We start from the raw sequence: 27,583 nt of genomic DNA, 5'->3' as shown, positions 1-27,583 counted from the left end.
AATCTCATAAAATGAGAACTGAGGTTTCTTCAATTGCCAAGAATATTTAAACAAAGACATTTTAAAAAAAGAGCTTTATTATACAAAAAGATCAAGTAAAGTGATCCAAACAGAAGTTTTCTGTAATTCTGCTAACAGTTGAATTCCATAATTTACATTTAAAATATACTTTTTGAAAAGGCCACCAAACAAGACAGGAAGACTGATTAGTCCCACTTTCTTCCAGTTCAAAAATGCTAAACATGTACTGTCCATCTGTAGCAGTATCAGCAACAGAACCTATTTAATTTACTTAACTATTCTTTGAACTCCAAGAACTGCTGAAGTCTTTTCTTATGCTCTGCAGACACTTGAACTGCACTAGAACAAAATACAAGCATAAAATTGTACATTAACATGTTACATCAACTGTAGAGCAAAGCCTCATGTGTCAAAACATTTTAAGTACAAGTTGAAATCAATAGTTGGGAGTCCATTAGAAATCTAGAAAACCCAGCTGTATTATATAATAAAAACTTACGTTCAAATATTAAGGGCAAAGACAAGCAAATTCAGATTTGGAGTTGGATACTTCTTCTTAAACCTGCTCTCATGTATGAAAGTATTAAATAGTTTTAATTACTGAAAGGTATTTGTTCTTTTAAACAAGATCCTAAACAGTAATTCACTTATAAGCTCCTTTAGTATTTAACAAATTCATGCAACTCTTCTCCCAATGTAAACAATCTATTTTAAATACATCTATCTGAAGTCTGCAAAGGAAAAATCCCTTATAAAGTAGTTGTTGCTCATGTGTTACCGTTACTTTCAAAGTTAATAGCACGGTGGCCAAATGCCAACAGAAGAACGATGATCTCATAGTTCATGCAACTTCCATCAACTCGCATGTCCACAAATTAGGAATGAGGCTGCCTATTGCTTTTACAAGACCAGCACAGCCAGCCAGAGCCCGACAGTCAAAGCCCCATGTTTGGGGGCTATTAGGACTCTACAGATGATTATCCACGTGAATACTACACATTCATCACCATTAGGAGGGGGAATTGGGAAAATTCCCTTTGTGTTTTCAACAGCTGAAATTGTTACTTGATGTCCTGTAAAGGTCTTATTCATGGGACTTCGCTTTCGATGGGTACACTTGGGCCATGTCTACACTTACAAGCTTAGAGCAGCATAACTGAACTGCTACACCAGTGCTGCTGTAAGAGCTCTCATGTAGCCATGTTATGCTAACGGAAGAGAGCTCTCCTGTTGACATAATAAAACCAGCTCAATGAGCAGCGAAAGCTATGGCAGTGGAAAAGCATCTCCTGCCAACATAGTACTGTGCACACGAGTGCTTATGCCGGCAAAACTTCTGTCGCTCAGGGGTGGTTTTTTCACACCCCTGAGCAACAAAAGTTTTGCCGACATAAGTGCTGGTGTAGACGTGGCCTTTGTTATTACATTCATTTAAACAGAACTAAGCAGGTAGCTGCCAATACAAAAGGCCTTACTTTAGATGTTCTCCAAAAGTAGTAGTGACCCGGTATATCGAAGTTTTCAGGGATGCTCTAAGCGCAAATCGTAGCGTTTTGTAGGAGGTGTCCATCAGACTTCCTGAAATCCTGGGTGGTTTGCTGGAAGCATGAGGCAGCTTGAAATGCTTATCTACAACCTGGATTGACAAGTGAATGAGAAGAACTGTTCTGTTGAATCCATTTCAAACAAACTCTAGCAGCACAGGTGGTTGTGCCAAGTAAAGCGAAGAGACTAACAGCAAATTCAGAAGTTTCACCACTGACGAGTAAAAAAAGATTGGAGACAGCTTGACCCAGCATTCCTTCTGCATCTTGGCCAATGGAAATACAGGAACAGACTTTATAAAATGAGATTCTCCATTTATGGATTCTTTAAATGCTGAACATAGTACAAACACTGCAGTAGAAGGAAGAATTCCAACTTTGCCATGACTCATCTTTTAGAAATAAGGAAGCAGTTCCATTGCACGTTTTTGGAATGTCTTAGGCTGACGAATTTTAATTCTCTCTAAAATTCTGAGAATCTGCCATTAAGACAGAACAGCGATTATAATAAATGGCACATAACATTACCTTGGAGACACATCTGTGTGATTAATACACTCCCAAATACATCATGTAGTGATATGATAATTGCTTCTAAAGTAATGCTCTAATATTTGCTGAGAAACATGAAACAGGTTTGATCTCCTGAAATTTGTTGGCTCTGAAACTGAAATGCTGAACGTTATATGTGAGGGATGTCTGGGATCAAGCTGACTATTAAATCCTAAATGCTTATGTTGATACTATAATAATAGTTACTTCCATGAGACAATGTTTATAATTGAGCATTTTGTATAATTTATTTAAAAAACTTTTCAAGAGCAATGTCAGTTAAGAAGGATCTAATGAGGTATTTATTCAGTCTAAAAAAGGACTCTGGTGCTTTGTTTAGCTTAACTGAAGATTACGATAAGCCATTTTAAGTGGTGACAGAAGTGTTTCATTTTATAGTCAGTCAGCAGTGCCACAGTGAGACACAGGAAACTGAACAGGAAAACTTCCCCCTTGAACTAGTGTTGCACTAAAGAGATGTCAAGGATCCTCACCTCCTGAAGAGTCAGTAAGGTATTCAGAATAGCTGGCAGTGTAGTTTGGACAACTCCAAATCGGTCTTCAGTAAATGAGGCTGCTACCAAACGAGATAGACCTCCAAGCAAAGAAAGAAGTTAATATTAAGTCTAATATAACCAAGACCTAACTAATCTTAATTTAGCCTCCAGAAACGGAACAAGCATGCTGCAATTCTAGGCGTTTAATGGGCCGGATCCTGGCCCCCACTGCAGCTTACAGCATCTGCAACCTGACGATTCCACTAGTGTGGGGGAGATCCCTTGAAGTATAGTGCAGCCAGGTGCAGGTTACAGGTGTCCTGAGGCTGCTCTAACTTGCTCCATGGTATAAACTATCCCCAGATTTGCTGCCTTAGCTGCCCATCTACCTTTGCTGCCTTCCCCATCACCTTGCAAGTCATACACTTAGAGATCACCAGAACTAGCTCCATAGCTCTAACCAAGCATTATCCCATTAGGAACAATTAACAGTTAGTTAACCCACACTGCCCATTTTGCATGGGCAATACTTCCTCCACATATTGGTAAAACTTCCACTTTATTCTTTTAAATCCCTTCTCAAAACTTACCTCTGCCATGATACCCACAAGTCACTTCCATCTGGCACCGGTAGGTAAATGGCAAGCTGTCACATCTGTTTTTCTGCCAAACTATGTTTAATTTATAGTTCTTATCCCCCTGAACTCAACCTTGTCCCCTTTGTCTTTTGAATTTTATCTTATGTAAATTGCCAGTTTTCTAGCACAGGGATTGCAGTCTTTAGTTTGCTGTATAGTGCCTAGCCTAGCACAATGGGGTTTCTAGGTACTAACATAATATAAATAATCAGTCAATTATGTAGGTCATGACTAGGCAGATTGCCAGCAGGAATTATTGCTACAATATCTATTGCTCATGTGTCTCTATTTAAAAAACTCTCCCAACTGGGCAAATAGCTATCTGATGCAACCATGCGTTTTCATCGCTGTTACCTTTGTTCTCTCCACTCCACCTCCCTCCATTACTTCCGCCTATTGTTTGTCTTAACTCAGCATATAAATTTCTTGGGGCAGGCACAGACTTCCGATGTTTGTATAGAGGATGCTTGTGTTCTTAAGATTACGTTATTGTTTAGTATTACAGCATCTCACACTGCTCTGAGATTATCCAACAGGAAACCAGTATAGTGCTGGGTTCTGTGTTGAACAGGGAAAAGTACTGACAGCAAGCGCCTTAATTGAAAATGGGTTTCCTTTTGGGGTCTTATATTACAAGTTCAATGTTGCATATGCTTCACTAAAACAGAAGTAACTTGTTGCCCCAGATGGGTATCAGCTGTGGGGATTAAACTCAGGATTTTTGGATCTAAAACCATGGACATCTACTGCTTGAGCTAAGAGATCCAAGTCTGCTAGCTCAAAGTCAATAGCAGAGTCCGATCTATATAGTCCAGCCACTAGAGGTGGACAAACAGCCACAGGGTGTGGGTGTGGGTTATACTTACAATAGAAAAGCTTTATTTAAATCCATTTACATAGTAATGGATACAGCAAGTCTGGAATTGGGGCCCTTTCATGACGTCCTCTGCTGCTGTACCACAAACCCAGAATAACGAACACAAATTCAAATGGAAGTTGCTTACCTTCTAATGCCCAAATGTGCATTTGGGCATCAGAAAAGACAGCCTGGATCAAGGCCTCTGGATGCTAAGGAGAAAGCATAAGATTTCAGAAAAACATAGGTTTTTTTTTTTTTGCCCCAGTCAGCCAGCCAAAGTTCTTTGTTTCAAATACGACCCCATACATTCTTTAACAAGACTATAAATGCATGCCCAGTATACACAGTTATACAGTGTAGTCCCCACCGGAAAAGATTTGCTATAGAGTTTTATTGACATCTACTGTAGGTACTGAACCATTTAACAGGGACTTGCCTGCTCTAAATAGATATAGCACGCTCATCTCCATTGCAGCTAATGTCCGCCACGGGATCTGCCTGCCTGCACAAAATAACCACGCTTCAAAATGCGGGGCAGACCTAACCCAGGATCTGGCAAGCTATTTGTATTTATGTACCACCTCCCACCCTGACAGAAAAGGCTGCAGGACCCACCTGTAAAACAGGCAGCTCTCAGGAGCTACATGGGAGGCCAGGGCCATTTAAAAGCCCTGAACAGACACATTAGCTCTGCCCCCCGAGTGGTACCCCCAGTTTCCTGACTGCAGTTGCCCATGAAAACCATGAGTGGGGACTTCACAAAAAAATAGGGCTATATAATCTGTTCTGACTAACTTCAATGGGGCTTGAGCAGTGCTTGATTTGTAATGAAAGAGGTGCCAGGGCTGAAGCAGTTTTGTGTTTTGTTTTTTTTTTGTTGGTTTTTTTTTTTTTTTTTTTTACTTTCCTAACAGACACAGCAAGCCCAGAGGTGCCGGGGCTATGAACTGCCAAGCCCAGAGGTGCTGGGGCTCAGCCCTGGCACAAATTAAGCACTGTGCTTGAGGGACAACGTACATGCCATAGCTCACTGACTGGCCCAATATAGCCCAGTCTCTACCCCAGACTTCACAAAGGTCTCTGTGGGGCCAGGACTGGGAGGCATAAAAATTGCCATGAGGCAGCTGAACCCCTCCCTTGATCCTAGACAGAGGAGATCTGCATGCAGAGGGTTCCTCTGTGCAGAGACATGGGGGGACATGACCTGGCCCAGTGGTAATGCTCATTTAAGTTTATGAAAGATTAAAATCAGAATGAAGGGAAATCCTTTGAATAATTTTATCACATTATTGGATCATGTATGTCAATTAAACTAAATCTACAGTTTAAAAAAATGCTGAGCTCTACCTATTTATTTTATTTAATCTTTTGTGCCAATATTAAGATTTTTTAAACAAAAGTTTCTAGCAGGTTGACCATCTCTGACAAAAGGATTTATGGAAAGTTCCCGTGGTTTGTCCACATCACAAGAACCAATCCTCTGAGAAGTCTGGTTTTAAGTGGTATAACTAGAGACTGTTATCTAGCAGTTAGTGTAGTGATATGAAGTCAGGATTCCTAAATTCTAATTTTGGCCCTGATGCTATATGAGACTTTGGGGAAATTGCAATTTACGCACCTCAGTTTACCTGTGTGAAAAAACAGTAATGCCTCTATACATGATTCCAATATTGGAGGCTTCAGTACAACTGTACGTAAAATGCAGTAAGACCTTGGAATAAAAGATGTTCTAGAAATGTTACTACCAAATTTAGAGGGTTCACTTAATACAGGATTAGAACCCACTTCTGCCCATGTTTCTCTGGTGTACCCAATCAAATGCTGTCACAAAACATACATTCATCCTTACCTTGCTGAAGAAATACATTATCAGCACTCGTTTTGACAAGAAACTCCTAACCTGGGTAAAAGAGTGAAAAATTGAAGATTAAGAAATATACACACATACACACGCGCGCGCAACCTCTCAGATATGCAATTTAACCCTTCCATAACCTTATAGTACCGAAACTTTTTATACAGATAAGAGTGTTTTGAAGAATTAGGGTGGTTTTTAAAATTTTTTTTTTTTTTAAATTAAGATTAGGTCAGATAATCTGAGGAGAAAGATCATACAATAAAATGAAGTTTCCCTTTTAAAAAAACAAACCAAAAACCCCAATCTTACATGCTACATACAAAAACAGGAGCTGGTTTTAACTGGTTTGTAATGAAATTTTTACTCCACCTGCTCTTGCTTGTTCTGGAGCCATGTATAAATAAAGCTTGGTTGTATTGCTTCATTACCAGCTCTTGCAACAGAGATCACAGGGAAGGATGCTTGATGAGAGCCATTCATTTGCAGATCTACAAGAGAAATCCAATAGAGTTTGAGAAAAATAGCTACCCTCCCCATAGAGCACTCGTTTAACTCCAAAGACAAGGATTTGTGCAGTCAAGACAATATTCCAATTATATCTAAAGAGAGGAGGATGAGAGGGGATTGAAACCGAAGGTCCCCACCTGAACTTGATGTCCACAGCTTTGGTCCTCTTCTCATAACATGAGGACTTTGGACTGATCCATGCCAAGGAGAGTTTAAATCCAGAATTCCAGCCTTGTGATTTAGAGCAGGAGAACTGAAAGGTGAACCAAAAGAGCTTCCAAGATCAGATGTAGACAATGCCTTTAGAGGCAAGAGGGATGATTTAACCAGGGAAGGCATGTGGGCTCTAGAAATGACATTAGACCTCTGTGTCTGGAAGGCCATTTCTTCTGTAACAGCTGCTTCTGGTGATAAAGAACACATTGCATGGAGACGTACAGGCTGGCATATGTCAACCCATTTTTCTACTAGTGTCTCCCCTAAAATTGCTATTCCCTTAGCTATTTCAGCACTCAATTTCTGGTGAGAGTTCTTAATGCAAGATATACGGTTTCCATTGGAAGTCTATTACCACCATTACATTCAAAACCCTTACTTTTTAGTCTATATTCAATCTCATCTATGGATTTAAGAATTGCAAAAGCTAAGGGGGACCTTCATGGATTTTTTTTTTTTTTGGTAATACACACCAATACAGATTGACATTTTCTGTACAATATTTGTGCTTCCAGTTCTTATTCCGAGACAATTTGGTAAACAGCATGTCTAAGTGTTATTTGCACATTCCTACACCAACACTAACTGAATCATAAACGTTCCTAAAACTCCTACAGCATTAGAACAAGACTAATTTTACCACCTTAAACTAGCAACAGTAAATTATAGGTAGCACCAAAGTCAGAAAATGGGTTACAGCAAGATTTTAGCCCTCTCTACAACAGGTTCCACCACTTAGTAAAAAAAAGAAGAAGTAATAGTTTGACTTCCTTAAGCCACACAAATATGGGGGGGGGGGGAAACAACAACAAGAGTGCTATCAAGTGCACTAGGAAAACTGGAAAAGGTCTTCTCTCTCCAAGTTTTCTGTTTTAGTTCTTTTTGGTGTTACTTGTAACAAAAGTAGGTTTAAAAAACAATTATTTTTAAGCTAACAGTATTCCCTTAATACTTGAGAACAGTACAACTACCCACTTGGTTCTCCATATTAATTTATACTAGTATTATTACATTACCCCTTGCAATATAGCATGTCTTTTGGGGGTATGCAGGTTTAAACCTCACCACAACAGCTATTGTGAATCTTCTCCCATACAAAGATACCTGGAGATCTCAGGGATCTTCCTACTTCTCCTGTAGATGGCTGTTTCACTCTCCCATTTGCAGCTGCAGCTTCCTGCTGCATAATCAGCTTCTGCGTCAAGTCACTCAAAAGATTCAAGCACTCTTTTGATATTGCTGTCCAGTTGTGAGGATGCCCACCTACCAGAACACAGAAAAATTATTTGAAGGCACAACAGATGTTCTCTCTCTACTCAAGTCACAAGTACCACCAAGCCTGTTTTGATAATTGTGTTTATGTTCTGCTTTTACTTTTAGTACAAGCTTAGAGAATTATCTAAAACATGAAGTTCCTAGGAAAGCCATGCTGCATTTTCACCCTGAGTTTTTAGTCACCAGATACGTGACAGACAGTTGCCCAAATTCTACCTTCAAGTCACACTTGCTGCTCCCAGTAATCTCAATGAGAGTTTCATGGGCAGATTGGAGGGCTGAATTTGGGGCCATTAGTTGCTTAGTAGGTTTGAGACTTAAGACGACCAAAAAAGTGATGTCAGTTATGGTAATAAACAGATTTGAAGCTAGTCCATAACACCAAAATGCCTGATGAGGTGCAACAAAAGTTCCTCAGTGGACTCAAGACAGTTTTTATGGACCTCCTACAGCATCTCTTAGTATGTTAGGAGTCTCATACACTTTATTTTATATCACAGCAACCGTTTGCTTTCACAGCAGCAGGGTTGATTCATTTGTTATGCTTGGTTCCATCTCACTCACATCCTCACAGTAGGCTTTTATACACATCTGTTATTCTATCATTTGGTTTAAACTTATGTTCTGTGATGTCAATACCACTCTGCTTTTGATACTGTAGGTCAGGTGTGGCCAACCTGTGGCTCCGGAGCCACATGCGGCTCTTCAGAAGTTAATATACAGCTTCTTGTACAAGCACCGACTCTGGGGCTGGAGCTATAGGCACCAACTTTCCAGTGTGCTGGGGGGTGCTCACTGCTCAACCCCTGGCTCTGCCACAGGCCCTGTCCCCATTCCACCCCTTCCCATCCCTCCTCCTGAGCCTGCCGTGCCCCTCACTCCTCTCCCCCCCACCCCTGAGCCTCCTGCAAGCCACAAAACAGCTGATTGGGAGGTGGAGGAAGGGAGGGGTAGGCGCTGATTGGTGGGGTTGTCAGTGGGGGGGAGGCGCTGGGAGCGGGGTGGGGAGCTGCTGACATATTACTGTGGCTCTTTGGCAATGTACATTGGTAAATTCTGGCTCCTTCTCAGGCTCAGGTTGGCCACTCCTGCTCTAGGACCCACCTCACAGTTATCATTTAACAAACGAACACCAGGCACTAGTATTTGGTGAGTTTAGTAGAGGAGACAACAATATCAAGGCTTCTCCAAATGATGCCAAACTGATGCCAGGGTTTTGTATATACAAGTCCCCATGGTTTATGAAGCATGCTTCAAAGTATTAGATTTAAAAAAAAAAAAATCTTACGATTAGAACAGTTCTTAAAAGTTTATAGCCATGGAGAATTAATTTTACCAATACCTGGCTGACTGAGGCTGAAGACCTCTTGTCGTCGCACAGGAGAATACTGGGAAAGTAACATCAAGTCCTGTAAGGCCAAGAACTACAAAAGAGGAAAATGCTTTAATAAGTTACAAAAACAAGTTGATCACTTATACTCACTTCAGTCAAAATCTACTGGTTTTGTTTTTGGATTTCAGCACAGAATTCTTCTTAAAAATGCTATCCTTAATGAAGTCAATGGGATTTATGCACAGATACCATAACTGTGGGCAAAATTCAGTCACATGACTGAAAAACATTTAATCAGGCTGAACACTGGGAGAATGATTCCCTCACTTTGACCGCTGGAAAAAGATTACATTTCATATTGGGGCTGCTGAGTGAATCAGTACTTTGTAGAAAACTTTGCAGACTTTATGCCATTTCATTTGTCATTGAGCAGTCTAAAGTGCCAGTTTCTGGCTCTAGTGGTTAAACACAAGACAGAAATCATGGAATTTACATTGAAATGAAAGCATAATTTTAAGGTTAGTCACGCTATTTAAAAATTGTGTCAGGCCTCTAACAGTGCTCTTCTGAAAATTTATCAAGGACCAAATAGATGCCCCAAAATACTGTGATTCAGTGATACTCAGACCTCAATGGTTCAGGAGCCAAATTAGCAATCAACATTACCCAAAAGAGCCTCAGTAGTTTGAATTAATTGTTTCATTTACTATAATACTCTATATTCATACTACATAAGCATCCTGATTGATTAATAATTATATCACACAGTGATTTAATATCATGTGCTGCAAAAAGCAGCAGGAGACACATTAAGGAGCCACTTGCTGCTCCCCAGCCTGAGTCTGAGTATCACCAGTGTGATTTCTCAAATCCTGCAGATATAAACAAAATACAGTTATAAATTACGCTTTTAATAAACATGAGATTACAATTTCAGGAATCATTACAAACTAGGGTTTGCACATGTTAAATTCTGTTGATGGTCACTTCTCTTCTGCAAGCCCTCTTCCAAAATGTAATAGAACTGGAAACACTGGGAGCTGTAATGCATCTCAGCAGTAGTGTTAAAATAAGCTACAAGTCTCTGAAATCATTAACTACAGCACTTGCCCGTGCAAGGAAATATTCTCAGCTAGATCATTTGTAACACACCAATTTAGGACTTCACACCTCAAAATAAGAGCAACTTTTAGTAAATTGGTTCAAGCACTATATTTGTCACTTCAGAACGCAAAGTTCTACATTTATCATGGTTAAATTCACAAGATGTTTGCCATTACAATTTGTGAATAATGTTAATTTTTGTGTTATTGCCTTTTTAGAAATATATATATTTTTACTGAGGACAGAAAATCCAAGGAAATGTTGGGTCTTGAAGATAGGAAACAGGGATAAACAATAGGAGATATGCAGCAGCATCAGAAGTGTTGAGTACACAAAAATGTACATATATTTAATCTCGTACATGTAATTCTGAACAGTGCCTATTCACCTGATAAAGATACAAGCTTGAAAAGCAGTTAACACAAAGTGAATGGAATTTCATATATGCTCTGTTTTAACAGAAGTGTACAGTATTGTACATATACAATTGACTAAGTGATATAAAATACCAGAAACTGCTTCTTTCTACCTAAATTAATCTTCCTTCAGCTTAAACACTGATCCTGTACAGCAAACATAAGGTATCACTATGAAACCTACAGACAGAAACTTAAGCACTGCACAATGTTTCTGACTGTTCTGAATTAGGCTGATTTTTTAAAGGAACATGTGCTGCAGTCAAAAATTATACTTAAGTCTCCCATTATCTGCAGTCGGAGTCTTAGGGTATATCTACATTACAAAACTATATTGACCTAAGTTACGTCGACGTACAGCCACCACAGTAATTCAATCACTTTTATGTGTCCACTCTACGCTCGTTGCGTCAGTGGAGCGCATCTTCACAAGGAGAACTTGCACTGATTGAACTGTCTGTGTGGGGCATTGTGGGACGGCTTCTGAAAGCCAGCAACAGTCGATGTAAGCCATGCAATGTTTACGCTGACACTGCATCGACCTAAGAACTATGCCTCTCGTGGAGGTGGAGTTAAGTTGGCATTGTGGGCGAGTTACCTCGGCGGGAGCTACATTTTAGTGTAGATACTTATAGAGTTAGGTCAATGCAAGGCAGCTTACGTCAACCTAACTCTGTAGCATAGACCAGGGCTTAGCGAATACACATGTAATATCAACGTGGCAGTTCAGATACCTTTATAATAAGGGGAGGGTTGCTGTTTAAGATTTTAGGCAGGCATTGGTCTGTTTCCTCAGCAAAAGTTGGTTGAACAGGAAAATGATGTGCCTGAAATTAGAGAAAACAACTAAATTTGTTCATCACTAATTATATTATGCAGAACAAATGCTGAAATAAACCATTAGTGAGAGACCACAGTCAAGTTAATTTTTGTCATTTGCTAACCTGACAAGCTACAAAACTATATACCCAAAAGCTTTGACATCTTGTTAAATGAGCCAGTGGTTTTTAATGCAGCAAAAAAGGACTTCAATATCTACTTTTAAACTGACAAGAATCAGAAGAGTCACTCAATTTATCTTAATACCCTTCAAATAATCCTTGTGGTTAAACATTAGGGACACCATCCCATATTTTACTATGTCTTACGAAAAAGCCACAGACATAACATGAAGTGATGCACAACCCATTACCAGAAGGGCAGATCAACCTAAAACTGTATTGGTCAAATAGCAAGCTCAAAGTTAGACATAGTTAGCTGTGTCCTAAGGATTCAAGGTCATTAAAGGGGCACTGTCAGTTTTAACATTTCTATAACTTCTTAGGTTAAAAATTCTTTGTTTTAAATAACCTAATTTAGTTGTCATTCTGATGCTCACATTTGATACTTTTGGCTTTCTGGTTCTCATGCTACAACATTTAGACTGCAAATGTTGAAGGGAAATGTTTAAATCCTAACACAAAGCTGATTTAATTCCATTACAAGTATCCATCAATGTACTTCTACTCACATTAGATTTATTTAAAATATGATGTACAGTTTGGGCGTAGACTCCCTAGCAGTTTCAGATTTAAAACCTTTTTTTTTTTCTTCCCTCCATTTCTAAATAGAAACTAAGTTCTATCACATTAAAAAAAAAACAAACAGCTAATAAAATGACTTCAAGAATTGCTCTAGAGACCTATCAGCTTACACTACATTCAACTGTATGTACAGCTACTTTTGGTGAGCTGAACAACCTGAAAAAAACCCCACCACATCACCTTTTATGGATAAACAAACTTTCCCTGTGATCTCTTCTGCTGAATAGCCAAAAAATATTTTATAAGGAAACCTCAGGGTCTAGAGGCATGTTTTGATGCCTTTAATAAATGGGACACTTTCTTCAGACAGTTCCAATTTGGAAATTAGGGTGGACTTAAAACAGACCAATAGAGAAATAAAAAATGCCAGTTTTAGACTCTCAGCAGGGCAGCAATAAATCATTATGTGGAATTCTTAAGGATTCTACAAAGGTGCATAGGAAAATGTGATTATTTTAAAATTATACTAAAAGCTGAAGTAATAATATCCCTGGCTTTCCTGAAGGACTTGAGAGGGAGGACTTCTATAAATCCATCTGAATCTTTGTATTTCATTAATAAACTTTAATCTTCCTATTTGAGTCTCTGAAGTAGTTTGTATTAAAATAAACTGCTTTGGCTTGCAATTTTTGTCATGCTTGCCTTACTGTTATTACCCTGGCACAGTCTTCTAATCACAAAAAAGTTACTTATATTTTGAAAAATAAAGTCCAAATTCTCCCAGTGTTCTCAAAGTAAAGGGGAGTACATATCTCTTCTGATATTGCTAAAACTTCCTGCCCATGTTTGTAGAAAAACTTCTTTGCATTCTGAATTTGTTTGTAGGTCAGTACTTCCCAAACTTTTGGAAGCCACACTACCATTCAGGAACATGAAACCAAATACAATCCATTTCAGCCCTGTCATAAGTTGTCAAAGGCCTGCCCATATTTTACATTTTCATAATACAACACCTCCTCTCTTGTCTTACTTGATTTTATGACTAGTAAAATGATTAATGTAGATATTTAATCATTAGCATTTGAGCTAGCACCCATTGAAATAGGGCAGTTCAAATCTCAAAGCTATCATTCCAGGATCTCTGAAAATTCAGGTAGCCATCACTGCATCAGTTATAGTTGAGTCACATTTTGAACGTTTTCCCCATCTCCGTAACAGCTAGAGATTTTGAATGAAAGCGGACACTCTGAACAACTGAGATGCCTGCCCCATATTTTAAGAAAACACTGCTTTAGGTTTTAAAACCTCAGCCCTTTTTTTTCCCCTGCTAAGCTGCAGCTCAGCAAAGTCTACGAAAAAAAATGTAATGTTATGGGTGGATGGGGGAGATTTTTATTCTTTGCTGTCTTACCAAAAAATATCTAAACTAGACAACAAGGAATAAGACTTCAATTCTTTACCATTGGGACTCCACTATTTCTTTTATTGAATAGAAATAAATAAATAAATTGAATAATCTCAGCTTTAAATACATTATGAGTCATATTGAAATAAATCTTTTTAGCCATATTAATTTGAAGTTTAACAATTAAGTAAAAAGAGGAGAAAAATGTATTAATTCCCAAGATGCTTTGAAATCTTTTTCAATAGCTCAGCCTGTATTCTGTTAAACCAAAGTTATTTGCATTACAGAGTTATGTACTTTGGGGACTTTGTCTGAAGTTTCTAAAAAGGTACAGATCACCAAATGTTGGCTGAGCACATGATACTCTCTCATTTCAAGTTGAGCTACTGCAATAAAAAAAAAAAAAAAAAAAAAAAACAGATATTCTCCAAATACTAGTTTGCCATTTAAACCGTAGTTGTCTATAGATGCCACAACCTTGCTATGCTATTGGAAAGGGAAAGGAAAATGGTTCAAACAATCAAAAAAAAGAGATGGGAGATATCCATCAGCTAGTCTCTGCATTAAAGCATGGGCCTGCTATGTAATGTTTGAGAACCACTGGTTTAAACTGAATATTGCTTTTAAACATAAGCATTTTTTCCCCACAACATTGATGTCATCCCCATAGAACAGTCACCCAATACTAACCTCTGTAGCATAGATTTTGAAGAGTAGCCATGCAATGTGCCAAGTAATCAGAAGAAATATACCACATAACCAGGTATGGTAGAGCAAGGATAGATCCAGAAGACCAGTAAGTGTGTCAAGAGGATGAAGTTTACTGGGGAGGGGAAAAAAAAAAAAATTGGATACATCTCCCAACACATTTAGTATTGGAAAATGCTTATAGTTGACTTCTGCAACACAAAATATTTATGGATTAAAGCTTACTATGAGAAATTTAGTTACTTGGACAAACATTTTATCAAAAACCCATTTAGTTCTTTTAACTTGTCAGCACTGATAGTTCTGTAAGATCCAAAGCTCTTCAGTCAACTAAGAGTGATGTTAAGCTCCCAACATTTGCCATTTTAAACAAGGAATTGTCATAAGTAAAGAGATTCTACAAAAATTGGGAGAAGGAGAATATATACGGAATACATTTATGTGATGTGAGGGAAAAATATTCCCTTCTTGTATTCTAAAAGGCAGTCATTTGTACTACTTACCTATCTGTATGAAGATCCATTGTGGTACTTATCCATGCTCTTGGAATGTAACCTAAGTAGTAACAGAATGACATGTAAAATAGATCTCTAAAACTTTGAAGTGTACAAAAAAAGGCTAGTAAGAACTTTCATGTCAGAATGAAGGTAGATTATACACAAATGAAGACTGGCAACATGTGTATAGTGGAAAAAGGTGATATTTTTCAGAGACTGACTACAGAAAGAATGGATGTCTTTTAGGATTAAAGCTCCTGACTAAACCAGGAGATGTGGATTCTACTCCTAGATCTATTAATGGCTTCTCTAAGGGTCTCATCCAAGTGACTTCTGTAACAGGGCTAATGCACATCTACTTCACAGGGCTGTTACAAAGATAAATGTCAGTACAAGACTTTGGAATCTTCAGTGAAAAGTGATCTAGAATACTTTGCATTTCCAAAGTACCTTCATTACCTATAGAATATAAATATGGCAAGTGAAATACAAAATTGCCATGATTGTGTGGCTGAGCCAGTAAGCCATTCACCTACACTTCACCATAATGGTGAAAAATGCTTATTTTACTTACCTAATAAAAAAAAACCTATGCACCCTGGACAAGTTATTTTTAGGGCTGAATAATAAATATTAATAAATTGGTTAAATAATTCTCTTAGTATATAGGGACAAGAAAAAAAAGTGTCAGAACTCTTACCAAAAAAATAATATGCAACACAGATGTTTCTAACCAAGTACAGTGATTCCACACAACTACGTTTAACCAGAAGGGGCAAAGATCTTCTGAAACGTAAGTACTTGTATTGCTAAAAAAAAAAAAAAAAAAAAAGGAAGATTAGTTGAAGAATTCTGCATTCAAAAGAAAATCAAGTATGATAAAGTCCTCAAACAAATGCAGTCAACCTGAAGTCTAATCAATTTTAAAAGATTAATTAGAAGTAGTTTCGGGTGTTATCCGTAACTCCGGAGTCCCCCAGTTGTAGTTTCTGCAATTGAAACCAGAAAGAAAATGTGACTGTACAATCTTTTTTCCTCCCGTATTGCTGTGTGTGGGGGGGGGGGAGGGGAGAGACAAACAAACCCACAAGTAGAGAAAATTGACCACACAGAAGAAACAGGGAAATTGACTACACACACTCTCACCCACCCAATTAATTTGTGTCAAATGCACAAAGTAAATTGCAAATAAAGGAAAGTATGTTTCTTCTCTATTCTCTTAATCAGAACCTCGGGTGTTCTATACTAAAAAGCAGGAAAAAATTCAGACAACAGTATGATTTTTAAGTTTATGACAATCCTTCAAAACCATGAAATAGAGGCAGATAGTCATATTACATATTTCCTTTGGAAACTGAAAAAAGTCTCACCAATAAAATGTATGCAAGATTTACCTTCTCATTTAGATAAACAATCTCAGAAAAGGAGAGTTGCCAATATGAAACTGCAAGCTTCTAAAACTATCAGATTTTATTTTAGGAAGCACGTGTAAATTTACTGACAAACCAGCACAAAAACAGTGTTGATACTCTTAAATTTAGTTTAAACATGGCACATAAACAGATTTAGTTTAACTAAATCTGTTTAAGAAACCTTCAGTTAAACCAGTACACCTGTGTTTAGACCAAGCGTTGGTCTAGAAATCAACTGGGATCCATTGCTTCTCCTAGATTCTGAGGTAGTAGCAGTAGCAAGAGTCTACCTCTTCAGGTGCCCTTCAAGAGCAGCCAGTAGCTTCAGCTCGTGCAGAATACAGCAGCCCACAAGCACTATGCACATGCAACAGCAGTGACTGATGCTGGCTTTTTGCTTCTGAGGGTGATTCAAGTGGTTATGATTTATGCTTGAATTAGTTTAGTAACCTGTTCACTGAAAGCTTGTTTTTCCCCCACATCATGAGGCTTAGAATACACAGGCCACTCCTGATGCAAGTTCCTGGAGTTAAATTCAATGGCAGGGCATTCTCACATCTGGAATTCACTACCCACAGTGGTCCACCTGAGCCAGAATTTACCATGCTTCAGGGCTGTGTAAATTTTACCTTGGTTGTAACATTAAGAGATTTTTGGTTTATTTTAACATTAGGATTTTATGGGATCTGGGGAGGGACCTTTGCTAGGATTTAAGCTGAAAGCCTTGTTTGTTAATTTTATAATAGATTGGTTTAATAAAAGAATGCAAGTGCTTGGCCATTGACACCCACATATATTTTGATACTGGAAACAGACCAATAAAAAAACAAATCCTCTAAGTTTACCCTTTGTCATTTGAGCTGATTAGATATTTATCTTTATAAAGATTTTTAGTCTCTTACCTGTATGATTGGAAAAGGCAAATAGTTCATATTGTTAACAAGGTACAAGAGACTATAACTGTAGCCCATGAAAGCTCCAGACAGCAGGAGGAAGAGGTGATACTCATTTAGGCACATGTGTTGAACAGCACCATCTAGGCTAAAGTAAAGAAATGATTTATAATAACTTATAATACTGTAAATTACTATTCTAGACTTCATTTTAGCTTCTAACTTTAGTTAAGCAGACCTTTGATTTTATTCATCTGATTGGTGTAAATGAAAAATATTCTCAAGTATCAGTGAGGGACGTATACCAGAGCAAGTTTTATCCAAGCTGTTAGTCCTATTACCTGTTCTTGCTACTTGTATATCATGGGGTGAGGGGGAATAAGATCTATTGAAGATGCCATATAGAACAGGAGACAGGTTCTTAGGTCATTTTATAGCTGAGGGGTCATTTGACCTTTTCAGCATTGAACCTGCAGCAAGGGAGATTTAGGTTAGATCACGGACACTCAGACTGAGGCTCGTGAGCCACAAGTAGCTCTTTATGTGTCTCTTGCAGCTCTTTGCAATGCATGATATTAAAACACTGATTTAATTATTAACCTAAGTTATTAAATGATTGGGATGCTTTTACTACCTTTTTAACCAATTAAAATAATGATAAAATAACCAATGATAAAATACTTAGTAATTTTGCTGTGAAATTTTTTTATATACACCTCTACCCCGATGTAACATGGTCCTCGGAAGCCAAAAAAATCTTACCGCGTTACATGTGAAACCTCACTATATCAAACCTGCTATAGAGGGCTGGGTAGGGAAGGCTGTGCCTCCCCAAACAGCCTGGCCCCGCCCCCATCCAAACCCCACCTACTTCTCACCCCCTAACAGACCCCTCAAAACCCCTGACTCATCCAACCCTCCCGCTCCCTGTCCCGACTGCCCCCCCAAGACCCTCTGTCCCTTATCCAGCTCCCCACCCTGCCCCCTTAACATGCCGCTCAGAGCAGCGTGTCTGAGCCAGACATGCTGCTGCCATAGGTGCCGACTCTGTGAGTGCTCCAGGGCTGGAACACCCAGGGAGAAAAATTGGTGGGTGCAAAGCACTCCTTGGCAGCTCCCCGCCCCACCCCAGCTCACCTCCGCTCCGCCTCCGCCCCAGAGCGTGCCACCGCTCCGCTTCTCCCCCCCACCCCTCTCCCAGGCTTGCTGCGCCAAACAGCTGATTCATGACAAGACTGGGAGGGAGGGAGGGAGAGAGAAGCAGAGTGCTTGGGGGAGGAGGCGGAGCGGAGGCGAGCTGTGGCAAGGAGCAGTTCCTCTGCGCTCCCCCCCAGTTACTTGCTGCAGCCCTCTCCATGCCCCCCCCGCCCCAGCTCACCTCTGCTTCGCCTCCTCCCCTGAGCTTGCCACTGCTCCGCTTCTCCCCCCTCCCTCCCAGGCTTGTGCAAGCCTGGGAGGGGGTGAGAGGAGGGGAAATGCTTTACCACGTTATATCCGAATTCGCGTTATATCGGGGTAGAGGTGTATAAACTAAATATTTCCCCATCATACTTTTTAAAATATGAATACACAGTACTATAGTAAATGAAATTTACTATAAACGAATTCACACTACTGTGTCTCTTTTGTGTAATGTATACCAATTAAGGTTGTGGAATCCCCCTCACTGGAGATTTTTAAGAACCGGTTAGACAAACTACATCAGGGAACATCTAGGTATTCCTGGTCCAGTCTCAGCGTAGGGGGCTGACTAGAAGATCGAGATCCCTTCTAGTCCTACATTTTTACAATTCTATAGTCCATTTCTGTTAATAATCATAGTAACTTAGATGGTCAGGGCTTCTGGTCAAACTTAAAAAAAAAAAAAATTATCCACAGCAATGTTTGTAAACTAATCACTTGTCATTTTTCACTGAAGTACTCTTCTTCTTCCAGTACTCAAACTAAAGCAAGTTTCAGAATAGACACACAATTGCTCGTCTTTTGCTAGAAGTTAAAGGGTTATTTCTTCTAGGAAATGTCCAGTGAACTCATTTTAATACAAAACGGTACTACTTGCACAATACTTGGTTCCATTATTAACCAAAAAAAAGTCACCTTTCGGAAGCAGTGCAGGGTAAAGCAAGGAACTGGAACTTCCCCTTAGTCATAACTGCAGCACACCATGCCATCAGCATTCCCATTATAGCATGAACAACTGAATGGATAACTTGCCGTGGGTGAATAATCTTTCCTAACAGTGCTAATCGAGAGCAGGGAATAGAAGGCACAACTGCAAATAAAAAAAAATAAATCATGGAGGATTATCATCTACTGATAAATAAAAATCATAGTTTCAGTTTCATTTGCATGTGATACCTTTGACACCACAGAACACTAGTTATAATCAACCATAAGCTGATATAAATAGATAAAGTAACTTGGCAGCACATAGAAAAGAGTTTCAGGTGTATAAAGTAGCAAGGATAACTGCAGATCCCCTTCCTACTCCAAAGTGCAGTCATGTTAGTGGGGCAGAGCAAAATGGCTGATGAATACATGGAAATATATAGCACTGGAACAAGCTTGTACAGAATTTTGAATTGGATGAGGAGCTTGTCCAGGGGACACTGCTCCACTACTACATTCACCGCTGGTGATCTAACTCCCCAAATGCAAGTGGATTGTTGAGACTACATACAGAACCCAAATTTTATGGAAGAATCCAAAATTAAAATAGTTATTTTAAAGAGGATCAGGGTTTTTTTTAATTCAGTGTTTCTGACCAGAGCAGGTCAATTTGACTATTATGAAGTGTCTAACACTGAAGCCACCATTAGATACCTAATTAAAATAAGCTTTAAGGCATTCCACTTTCAATCAATCCATACAACACTGTATAAAGCCAATACATAAAGTATAAAAACAAAATCCTTCAAGACAGTTCTCTCATTTAGCTAAAAGGTTAAATATCTTGTTGACAGCAATTTTCATAACCCACCTGCATAAAATTCAACATTGAAGATGCTTATTATCAGTATCACCACTGACATAAGGAGGATACAAAAGATGACATAGGAAGTATACCAATCATTGAATGAATCTAAAATGAAAGAGAAGACATTGTTCATAAGGTGCAATAGTACAGTATAACGCTATGGTACTCGCAAATGTTTTATTAAGCATCTAAGTACATAATGCATAACCACAATCAATAGGTTCTTATTTCATTGAGAACGTAATATTTTGTAATGTGCAGCTGCACAGTGGTTCTAGATAAACAATCATACTTCAATGAAGCATGTTGTGTATCTTAGTAATTGGATTTGTCATTTATGAAAATACAGAATGTTGCAATTTAATTTGGACACATACATGTATTTCTAATATAGTTGAAGTAATTCCCTTTTCAGCAATAGCACCCATACCTAGACAAATGTTACTATGAAAATTAAGGCCTGGTCTATACTACAAAGTTAGGTCGGTGCCAGGCAGCTTACATGGACCTAGTTGCACACGTGTCTACACTTAAATCCATCTCCCACAAATGTAAGCGCTGATATAACAACACCAGCCCCCTGAGCGGTGTTGAGTCATGGTCAATGTACTGGGTTCGATGCACCATCAGCGTACACACTGCATTACCTTTTGACCCTAATAATCCTCCAGCAGCTGTCCCACAATGTCCAACAGACCACTCCAGCCACAACTGTGAATTCCACTGCCCACGGGTCACAGACTGGAAGCTCCCCCAGCCCTCCCTTTAAAACCCCAGAGAATTCCTGAAATGTCTTTTCCCTGGTTATCCAGCTTGGTGAGCACACCTATCTGCTCTCCGTTGTTGTGCACAACTGCCCAACTAGCCATGCCAGCTACACACTCCAGACGTGCTCTGACCTGGAGTAGACAGCAGACATTTGATCTCCTGAGTCTATGGGGAGAAGAGGATGTGTAGGCACAGCTCTGAACCAGCTGTAGAAATGTCAACATCTATAAGCAGATTGCTTGAGGGATGCAGGTAAAGGGGTACGACAAGGACCAGCAACAGTGCCTCATGAAAGCCAAGGAACTGGAGCAGGCATACCAGAAGGCCAGGGAGGTCAACAATTGATTTGGTGTGGAGCTGCAGACCTGCTGCTTTTACAAAGAGCTGCATACCATCATTGGGAGAGATCCCAACACTATCCTGACCACCACCATGGATACCTCTAAGGCTCCAGAGTCACCTACCATGAACAGAGAGAAGGAGGTGGTGAATAAGGAATATGAGAGAAAGGCGAACAGGAGGGTCCAGCTGTGTCGTGAGTCAGATCCTGTTTTTGACTCCACCGCAGTCCAACCAGTCCCTGCAGTTGAGCACAGGTAGGCCCAAAGCAGGGGAAGAAACCTCAGATAAGCATGTAAAAATTTTTCCAATTACACTGATGGCACCCCCAACTTAGCAAGACACAGCTACTGACTTTTCATTAATTCAGTGGTTTTCAACATGGGGTCTGTGGATCCGTGGGGTGAGACTATGTCCAAGATTTCCATAGGGGTCCATACTTTCATTTGAAAAATTTTTAAGGGTCCACAAGTGAAAAAAGGTTGAAAACCATTGCATTAAATTTACCTGTACTATAAAAAGGTAGTGATACAACAAAGATGTAGAGCTGATATCTGCTTCTCATTCCCCTCTAGACTGAGACAAAGATGGCCATGCAAAGCAGTTTGTTTACATACAGAGGAACGTCCCTTGAATCTCCTGAGAGCTCTCAATGAAACTTGCATGGAGGTACTCTGCAGTCCTCTCCTGAAGGTTTCTAGGGTTGGCAGTCTTATTTCTTCCTCTGTGATAGAACACTTTCCCATGCCATTTGGTGATGACTTCAGCAAGAAGTCATAAAGAGGCTAGAGGCATACAGGCCCGGGAAGCTTTGGGATTCCAATATCAGTTGTGTTCTCTGCCTTTGTTACCCTCAAGACTGAGATATCAGCTAAAACAACCACCAACACCTGTGGAAAAGGGTGCCAATGCTCTGTACTCAGTTTCATGCAACCGAGCAATTCCCTCCTTATTTCCCTCACCCCTAGCGAGTCATATGCACCATAGCTGGTGCCATGAACAAGCACTCCGAGGAAAGAGTGACAATAAGCAAGTCTTACTTAAACACCTAGGGGAGCAAAAGAAGTGGGGAATTCTGAATCCTAAGTTTCGTTTTCCATTCCTACTATATGGACAATGGTACCTCTATGTGTTTTACTTGGTGATGTAGCTGTTGAGCCTTGAGAGATACAGTCTCCAAGTTTAACAATCCCAGGCTCAAGTGCCATTTCAGTCAGTGGACAATTGCAGCACAATGCCTCCCCACCATGGCCTCAAGGCCTGCATGCCTACCCCTACCATTTCACACTGGGGGGAAAGCATGGACAACCACAGCTTCATATACACTGACCTGGGAAAGCCACAGTTGATGTATGCGTAGCTACAACTGACAGTGTTCCCTGCTCTTGTTTGTTTATTGAGATTCTAAATGATTTTAAGTTAAAATGAATTTACTTTTAAATTCTTCAGATTTTTTGTTTGTAGCTGTTTTTGTAACTGAATACAACTCTCTTGTTTTGAGAATTATTCATGTTTATTAGTTAACATTTGGTGGATAATGCCTGCTGGCAGTGAAAGTAGTGCTGTTGTACACTCACAACCCATAGGGCCAGTGCCAGTCGTCATCATAAATCACCTGTCATCACAAAATGTACAGCAAGCACCACAACATTATTAACTGCAATGTCAGTGATATATGCACAGATGTGCAGCAAGCACAAATCCTAACAGATCCCCAAGCTGCAGCACCTGGTTGAGCACAGTACACCACAGCACAGGCTAGCTGCTGAAGTGGTCTTTCAAAGCTGCCTTATGCTACCTAGCTCCTCACTGAGCTCATTTAACAGCCCTGCATCTGGCTGTTCAAACTCAGACAGCCAGTTCACTTAAACCTTCTACCTCTGCAATAATCCCCCCCGCCGGCCTTTGCTTCACAAATATCATGCAGGACACAAACAGGCAGCTATAACCACTGGGATATTTTTCACACTGAAATCCAATCTGGTGAGGAAACAAACGCCAGCACCCTTTCAATCTACCAAAAGCACATTCAATTCTCATTCTGCATGTGCTCAGCCTGTAGTTGAATCTTTCCTTGGTGGTGTCAAGGTGGCTAGCGAATGGCTTCACGAGTCAGGGAGGAAGGGATAGGCTGGATCCTATGCCTACTGCCATTTCAACATTGCCAACGGTAATCTGCTGGACAGAACAGAAGGTCCCTGTTTGTAGCTCTGTGAACCGTCCTGCATTCTTAAAGATACGAACATTGTGCACCTTCTCTGACCAGCCAACAACGTCAGTGAAGTGTCCTCGGTGATCCTTGGAAAACCATGGAAAATTAGCCCTTTCTGTTGATGTACTAAAAGCCGAGGTGCTCTGCAACCAAAATAGGGATGTGTGTGCAGTCTATTGCTCCAACACAGTTTGGGAAGTCCATAGCTGAAAAGCCATCCACTATGTCCTCCACAGCAGGAGGTGATTAATGGCTCTGTACAGTTGCATGACAATGACCCCCCACAGTGGATTTGTCTACTCCAGAATTACTTCCCACTGACTGGTAGCAATCCAAAGAGTTGCAAGTTGACAGTGTGATCATTACTCACTTCTCCACTATCAGTGCTGTTCTCAGTTTGGCGTCCATGCGTTGGATGACAGGGGTAGGGAGGAGAGCTCAGTGCACAGATCCAGGCACGTGGCCTTTTGCATCCAACAGTTCTATAGCCACTGCTCATCTCCCAAACCTGCACTACAATCCAATCCCACCAGTCAGTACTTATTTCTCGGGCCCAGAAGTGGCACTTCATCATCCGCAGCTGCTCGGTGAACACTACCAAGAACCTTGAATTGGTTCTTGCTATGTCTCAAGGCAAACTGACCACATGGAAATCACCAGGCTCCCCACACTTGTTCTTGCCACTCTGCAAATACTAGAGTATCATGCATCCTATGCTTGCAATGGTCATGACAATAGTGCAGAGCTGTGCAGGCTCCATGCTTCTGTCAGAGATGGCAGACAGTGACAAGTCCCACACAGGTTCGCAGGAAATTGAAAATAGATGCTAAAATTATAGGCTAGAGATATTATGGGATGGATAACACTGTATTATGGATATTTGACCACATTTCTCCCAGTCACCCTTGTGAGACTCCATTCTGCCCCACCATGCATTGACAAAACTACCCAAAAGACAGTGTACTGAACAGCAGCAGGTTATATACTGGGATACCTATCCATACAGCACTGCGCATCAACACAAGCACTCCTAATGGGTACTTGCATCACCAACCCAAGGAGTCAAGTATGCACACACACATGCAATATACTAACTGTGAAGGGTGTATGCCAAAACTTGTGTTGGCAAAACTTTTGTCGTCTAGAGAGGCTTACGATATTAGTTATTTGGTAATTACTTATTGTTTGTTTATTCCTTTTTCGGAAGGGTAGGAGAAGATGACAGCTCCCTGAAAGGCTGAATGTCAACTACCAGGCTTTCCAGTTGGTGTTTATTAGAGACCGTCAACACCACTCCTGTAAACATACGTTTTCCTTTTGCAATCTATTCAATATGTAGCATATATTTATCTCCTTCCTCAGACACTTTAACAAACCATTGAACCTTTGATAAAGGTAAGTATCAGCCTTTATCATTTAAGCACCAAGTTAAATTATATATTGGAAAGCATATTTACACATCAGTTCCCACAAATTTAGAAAGGTCTCAAATGTAGGTAAACCAGTATCCCTAGAGCTCTGGTTCTCCAAACTCTGGTTCACCAGTGATCTATAGAGCACCTCAACATAGTTCAAAGAACTAAACACTTTGAAAACCAGACAGTGGAAGGTGATTTATGAGATGAACTTCCACTTACAAAGGATTCCACAGGGAAATATAATTGGAAAACAGAGTTCAGTAAGAGTGGTGAATTTAAAAATTAAGGACTTGATTCAGTCTTGAAATAAAGTGATCCCCAGGCTACGCAAGCCCTCCAAAACTCAGTTTTCAGCACAGTGCCGTTGCCAATATAGTTATTTTTAATTTAATCAGAGCATAAGCAGCAAGCAGAAATAGAATACTTTAACAATTGCACAGAAAGTTAAACGTTTCACGTGTAGGGAAGGATACCTACTTGAAATCCATTGTACAGGATGAAACAAATCAATGCTGCTAATACTTATGAAGACTGCCGTACACAGAGGTAATAGTAGTATTGACCAGGCAATACTAGCAGCCACTCTCCAACCCAAAACCTAAAAAAACAAAGGAAAACATGAGTAGCAGTACAGTACAAATCTTAAATACTGTCTCTGTAAACCAAATACCAGCCAAACTACCACATAACCCAATTTATCAGAGACGTCAGATACTTGTGCAATATTGTCCACACCAAACATTCAAAAAGCATGCATCTGGTCCCAATAAACCATGAGATTAACCTAAAATTCATGAGATTTTAGAGATAATACATTTGGGGTTCTTTTTAGTTGACTTCTGGTTTGTCAACTTTTAAGTGGCAATTGCATCGTGTTTTCAAGCTTTACCCTGCAACCATGAGAGTTAGAAACATACAGGTTTGATTTTTTTTAAAAAGGAAAACCAAGGATTGGTCTATACCTAAAACTTTGGTCAACCTATGTCACTCAAGGCTGGGAAAAAATTTGCACACTTGTGACGTAATTACATCAAACTAACCCCCTCTATAAATGCAGCTAGGTCAACACATGAATTCTTCCATCCACCTAGCTACCTCTGCTCGTGGGGGTGGACACATTCCAGTAATGAAAAAATCCCTTATATTTCTATTGCAAATGCCTACATTACAGTGGCATAACTGCAGTGCTGCAGCTGTGCAACTTGTAGCATAACATACCATGAGAGTCTCACATAATCAGTCAACTCCAGCAAGGTTTGTAGTAAAATGGAAAGAACTGGTAATGCTGCTTGTGACTTGCTGCTCACACGAAAGCGCACATTAGTGGCAAATAGCAAAAAAGAATAAGGACCCATGATTCATTGTTCATGAAGCAGGATCTCTTTTGATTGTCCCCATTATGCCCTGAAGTTAATTTTCAGGCTGGGATTTCCAAGAACCTGAGTTTGGCACCTAACAGCCACTGAAACGCAATAATGACAGGTTTCAGAGTAGCAGCCGTGTTAGTCTGTATTCGCAAAAAGAAAAGGAGGACTTGTGGCACCTTAGAGACTAACAAATTCATTTAAGCATAAGCTTATGCTCAAATAAATTTGTTAGTCTCTAAGGTGCCACAAGTCCGCCTTTTCTTTTTGCGAAACGCAATAGGATTCAGGCATTTAACTCCCTTTGGCACCTTCAGAATTGCAGCTCTCAGTGGTTAAGTGACGTTCCGGATCCGCCCCAAGGGCTGTCAGTCACCGCGCACCCCCTGCCGGCTGCGAGGCCCGCATTACCCAGCGGGGCACTAGCATCAAGGCCCGCCGCCCCCTACCGACCCACCCAGGCGGCGGGCACTGCGATGCTTTCGGCCAGCCCCGCCAATGGCCAGAGGTCCCCGCTGTGCGCAGGGCGGGCTCCACACACCCGGTGCAGTCCAGGGCACCAGCCCAGCCGGCCGAGCCCCGGGCAGGGGCCCTGACGCGCGGGACCAGGCTAGGCCAGGGTGCACCCGGCTCCCGTAGGATCTACCCCGCAGAATAGCCCGGGGCGACCGTCGCTCGGCCTAGGGGACCCACGACCCCTACTCCCCTTCCCGGGGGCGAGGCCTGAGGCGGTGGCCCCGACAACGCTGCCACAGGGAGGGGGCCTGCGAACGGCGCTGGGCGCGGCCCTCACCTGTCTGAGCAGCGCCTGCTGCTCGCCGCCGCCTGCCCTCATAGTCCCCGCAGCACGAGTCCCGCTGCCGCCGCCATTCAAAGCCGCCAGCGTTCAGGCCCCCACTTCCGCCTCCGGGGCTGCTCATCTCGCTGCCTGTTGGAGCCACCCATCAGGCGCTCCAAAGGCCAGTCCCCTGCAGGGACCCCCCCCCCACAACCGGAAGTGACGAGGGCAAGGGAGCTGAAACTACAGCCACTGAAGCGGGCCCCTACCGAGCTTGCGCTGTAGGGGCACGAGCCGTCCTGGGGCTCCCGGCGTGCCTCGCGCGCTGCTCCTCCTGTGTGTCCCCCGCTAGCTCGGGTCGGCAAAGCGACTCCAGTCCAGCAGTGACTGGGGTGGGTGGGGGCGGCTGGCCCCGTCCCGGGCTGCAGAGCTTTCTTTTAGCCCGTGTGGTCTCACACACACAACTCAT

At 40.9% G+C, this 27,583-nt stretch overlaps 1 protein-coding gene across 6 annotated transcripts; it reads right to left on the bottom strand.

The window, feature by feature from the left end:
* Positions 1–59: 59 nt before the first annotated feature.
* On the bottom strand, positions 60–27,583 carry NDC1 (NDC1 transmembrane nucleoporin). 6 transcript variants are annotated; one of them, XM_043490978.1, is made up of 18 exons: positions 27,130–27,583; positions 25,450–25,570; positions 20,239–20,340; positions 19,356–19,530; positions 17,268–17,406; positions 15,654–15,762; positions 14,960–15,011; positions 14,439–14,571; positions 11,555–11,647; positions 9,310–9,391; positions 7,758–7,955; positions 6,614–6,880; positions 6,339–6,457; positions 5,961–6,011; positions 4,257–4,320; positions 2,612–2,712; positions 1,497–1,657; positions 60–360 (listed from the first exon to the last, which is right to left on the bottom strand). In XM_043490978.1, exons 1-18 carry the CDS (start codon positions 27,169–27,171, stop codon positions 297–299), a joined length of 2,073 nt encoding a protein of 690 aa, XP_043346913.1. In that variant the 5' UTR covers positions 27,172–27,583; the 3' UTR covers positions 60–296. The 6 variants fall into 6 exon arrangements, with proteins under 6 accessions (XP_043346913.1, XP_043346914.1, XP_038270285.1 ...); XM_043490979.1 differs by having other exon boundaries at positions 6,614–6,877; positions 27,130–27,519; XM_038414357.2 differs by having other exon boundaries at positions 6,614–6,877; positions 7,797–7,955; positions 27,130–27,514.

The sequence above is a fragment of the Dermochelys coriacea genome, chromosome 8 (assembly GCF_009764565.3).
Source record: "Dermochelys coriacea isolate rDerCor1 chromosome 8, rDerCor1.pri.v4, whole genome shotgun sequence".
NCBI classification, from domain to species: Eukaryota; Metazoa; Chordata; order Testudines; family Dermochelyidae; genus Dermochelys; species Dermochelys coriacea.
This window is presented reverse-complemented; position numbering and strand designations above follow the sequence as displayed.

Excerpts from the sequence above, each read along its gene's own strand:
- NDC1 (XM_043490978.1), bottom strand. The coding sequence starts at position 27,171 with ATGAGGGCAGGCGGCGGCGAGCAGCAGGCGCTGCTCAGACAG. Across the intron at positions 19,531-20,238 it reads CAATGTTGAATTTTATGCAG|TTGTGCCTTCTATTCCCTGC; the intron begins GTGGGTTATGAA and ends TTTTATTTGCAG. Across the intron at positions 1,658-2,611 it reads CCTTACTGACTCTTCAGGAG|GTTGTAGATAAGCATTTCAA; the intron begins GTGAGGATCCTT and ends TTGTCAATCCAG.